Source organism: Corvus kubaryi, unplaced genomic scaffold (assembly GCF_017639235.1).
Source record: "Corvus kubaryi isolate FWS band 111438036 unplaced genomic scaffold, C.kubaryi_AGA036_p1.0 37284, whole genome shotgun sequence".
Taxonomy (NCBI): domain Eukaryota; kingdom Metazoa; phylum Chordata; class Aves; order Passeriformes; family Corvidae; genus Corvus; species Corvus kubaryi.
In genome coordinates, this window is record NW_024581088.1 from 7,708,135 (window position 1) to 7,712,217 (window position 4,083).

General features: G+C 48.3%; 1 protein-coding gene across 1 annotated transcript in view; it reads right to left on the minus strand.

The window, feature by feature from the left end:
* Positions 1 to 597: 597 nt before the first annotated feature.
* The window catches only part of HASPIN (histone H3 associated protein kinase), a 4,526-nt gene continuing 1,040 nt past the window's right edge, over positions 598 to 4,083 (minus strand). Inside the window, exon 2 of the mRNA XM_042026301.1 lies at positions 598 to 4,083. This exon is cut by the window's right edge and continues 34 nt beyond it. Coding sequence (XP_041882235.1) covers positions 1,936 to 4,083 — 2,148 coding nt within the window. The 3' untranslated portion in view covers positions 598 to 1,935.

Genomic DNA, 4,083 nt, shown 5'->3' on the forward strand with positions numbered 1-4,083 from the left:
TGTGTTTTCTGAAAGGGGAAACTGGGTTCTGGCATCCTCTTTCCTTAGCAGGGAGAGCAGATCCTTAAAATATTTCATCCAGCTCTGTTCCAAGTAAAGCTTTCACTCAGATGAAAACATGTTCAGGGCATTTTACTTGATTAGGGGAAATTTACTATTCCAATTCCTTTTATGTCACCATCCTCCCATTAAAATTTATGAGGGCTGATTAGTACATGTTATTTTTTTTCTAAGTTTTTTTTTAATCAGAGAGCATCTTTAAAAAAGGAAATGAGGGCTCAGCTCTGGCAGCTGCACTTCTTTGCAAGCACAGTTTAAAGCAAAGGTTTCTATATGAATTTAATGTCCAGTTTTGGTGGGGGTAGAAGCTTTAAATTTTGATTGATGAAAATTACTACCTGTTCACAAACCAGCAAATTAGTTTGCAGGGAAACATTCCAAGGTTTCAGCTTTCAGAATCTCCAACATTACTGCACCGAGTCCCCCTGGGGGCTGTCACCTCTCCTGGCGTTAATTCCTGCCACTGTCCCATCCCTCCTGTACAGCCAAAATTCACTTCTCAAAGCAAAGAAACAAAGGACCAAGGCAGGCAAAAAATAACGTGGTTTCATCCATCCTTTTTTTTTTTCTTTCAAAACAGAAATGAAATTAGCACCATTGTGACTGAGGAACACTCCTTGATGTCAGATAAGCATTCACTGCAGGCCTTACAGGGTTTTAAGACTATTCAATTACAGTGCATTACTTTATTCAATTAGAGGGGGAAAAAAAAGGGTTGAGAGGATGCCTGGGAACATTCCAGCACAATTTCCATCTTCATAATTTGAAGCACTGCAGATTGTCAGGTCACTTTCTGCAGTGTCTGGAAGGCAGAACAATAAAACCATCCCAGGGTCTCCTTGCTGGGTTTGTAAAAAGGAGACTTCAAGAGAGAGTCAAAGAGGCATCTTTGAGATGGACACATACAGCATTTATTTATTAGACTGCCTGGACAACATTCCAGTCATCATGAATTTGATGATGCTGCCTCTTCATTTCTTAATGCATCCGTGTCACTGGATTGTAATTTAATTCACTTTTCACTTTAGTTTGATTTATTGTTCTCTTTAGCCCAGTTTCTTTAACATGAATGTTAGCAAAGGACTTCTTGAAAACAGGGAATTGGGATTTAATGTAAGCAGAGGTTCCAGTTTAAGGCACCTGGTCCATCTGCTAAAGAACATTTATTACCTTGTGCATTTTCTTCTGTAGATAAACAGAGAAATTGCTTCAGTGCTGAGTTCCTGTCAGAGTACAAGGCCACAACATTATAACCATCAAAAATCAGGAACACAGGTACTTTGTCTTATTTTTATCACAATCAGGTACCTCTTCCTTGGTCCTTAAGGAGAGGGGAAAGAAACAGGTAAGTGCAGATTAGTGTGTTTAAAATCCTTTACTGCAACTTCACATATACACATTTTGTACCTTCATTCCAGGTACAAATTTTGCCAAAATTAAATCAAAGGGTGGGTTTTTCCCCTCTGTCTCCAGTGAGCCAACAGTATTTATCCTTGTCCTCACTGTCCAGAACTGAAGGCTTTTTACCTTTAAAAAAAGAATCTGTAAGAAAGCCAATACCGTAAGAAAAGAACTTTTAATAATCTAAAGCTAAAATGGTAAGAAAAATGTATGTAAAATTCAGAGCATTAACTGAGCCTGGAGAAGTCTTTTTTCCCCTCCTTCCTCCACAGTCAGCTCTGTTCTCTCCCCTCCAACACTCCGCAAAACCAGCAGGTATGGAAACAGAGCAGAAGGCATTGGGGGGGATTTTTAAGGACATTTTTGATAACGTATTGAACACGTTGGGAACCAATCGAAACACTTCATTGTGCCAACACATACAAAAAGCAGAGGAGAAAGGCAACACCAGTGGCTTAGCCCTTGGAGCCCTGCTCACTGGAAGAGGCTGCTGTGGTGCAGAACATCATGGGCAGACTCAAAGGTCAGCACTTCCTTGTGGAACTTGCTGAGCTGCATCTTTATTTTCTTCAGGGCAGGAGTTGATGCCTTCTTCTTGTAGCTCATGCCTCTCAAAAGTTTATCTGCCAAGTAGTGCAGCCAGAGGACGTTGCTGTGTGGGTGATAGTCAGTCCAGCTGTTGGAGTTCTCCTCTTTCATCTGCCTGTAGATGTCAAACTGGTAGTCCCCAGTGCCTTGGAAGAGCTCCTCATCTGTGGAAAGGTCACAGAACACGGTCAATCCATCCTTCTCCAGGCGGGACAGGGTGTAGTCGATGATGTTGACGTGGATCCCTGCTGTGGGGATGCTGTGTGTTGCCCCATTCAGCACGTACTGAAGTTCTTTCACGTCTGTGTTTTTGACCAGCACGTTCCCCCAGTGCAGGTCCCTGTGCTCGAAGTGCAGCTCCTGCTCTGCCACTGCCAGGGACGCGGTGACCTGGTGCAAAATGCTTCTGGCTGATGCCACCGAGGAGAACTTGCTCCTCATGCGCTCCAAGTCCCTGCCTCCAAATTCAAACTCCAGGACCATGAAGAGCTGCTGGGCCCCGAAAAAGTCTGGTCGGTCATTTTCTGATCCTGTTTCTTCGTGGAATTTGTCCCAGGCTTCCAGGAGATACCTGGGATAGGGCCCTTGGACACAGTGCACCGTGTACAGGCTGATGAACCCCACAGTTCTGTTCACAGAGCCCTCAGACAGAAGACTGAGTTCTTTTGAAATTATTACCTCAGGCAGAATCTCCCCAAAGCTCTTCTGAGCTTCACCGTTTATTTTTTCAGTCCCCTCAATGGGAATTATTTTTAAGGCCACAGGTCCTCTCTCACTGTCAATCTGGAACACCTCTCCAAACACCCCTTCTCCAATTTTCTTGCAATCTTTCATCTTATCTAAAGGAATGCATTCCTCAAAAGCAATAGGCCCTTCCTGGTTGCATTCCCCAAACACCTTCTCTGCATCTGTAAGCAGCAGCTCCAGGACAGAGGATGAATCCCTGGGAGCCAGCAGGACCATGGAGGAAGCAAACCAGGAGCAGCCCTGAGCTTTCCCAGCAGACAGGCTGGCTTGGTACCCCGAAAGCTGGGATTTCCCTGAAGGGCTACAGAGGATGCTGCTGCAGAAACTCTCATCTGTGGTCACTTTCTTCTTTTTATGGAAGGACAGAGATGCTCGAACTCTAGCCCAGGAATAAGAGCCATTAAGGAGTGAATAGTCATTGTCTCTGACATCTGCAGACATCTCCACAGCTCCCTTCAGAGCTTGTTTTTGCCTTGTCTGGAGTCTGAAAAGGGAGTTATTGGGCTGCTGCTGTCTCTTGTTCTTGTGCCTTTTTGGACGGAACCTCGTGTGCCTGCCCCAGCGGCTGGCACTGAAGCCACTGATACAAGCTTTCCTGCAGGTGCTGCCCTCCCCAGGGAGGCCCTTGGTCCTTTTGTGCTTGTTCTCCAAGATTCCTTGGCGGCCCACGGGAGAGCCTGGCTGCAGGCAGGCAGGTTGAGCATCAGCCTGTTTGTGGAGTTCCATGCTTTTCAACCTCATCGGCACTTCCAGAGGGTCCAGGACCACCACTGGCACAAGCTGGTACTCCTTGGCTAGGTCTCTGTGACAGCTCGAGCTTCTTTTTGCCGAATTCCTCATGAGATGATTTGGAACCTCACAGGTTTCCTCACAAGTGGCACTGTCACACGGCTCAGGGGGCTGTGGCTCACCCTCAATGGGGGCCAGCGCTTCCTGAGGAGTGCTTGGTGCTTTCTGTGGGGACGGGAGAGCTTGTGCCCGGCAGGGTCCCCGCACCGACGACCTCAGAACACGGCGGGACCCCCGCAGCCCCAGCTCGGGCTCCCGGCTCCCAGCCGCGCCTTTTGGTCGGAACCATTCAGGCACCTCCTCCCCAGCATCCAGCAGCGACGGGCTCTGCCCGGGGCACCCCTCGGGCGAGCTGCGGGGCAGCCGGTGCGGCGAGCGGGAGTCCCCCAGCCCCGAGCCGCCCTCGATGGTGGTGCTGAGCAGCAGCGAGCTGAGCCGCGCGGGCGGGCCGCGGCGGCGGCGCGGGGGGCTGTCGCCGAGCCCCGAGGCGCTGTCGGT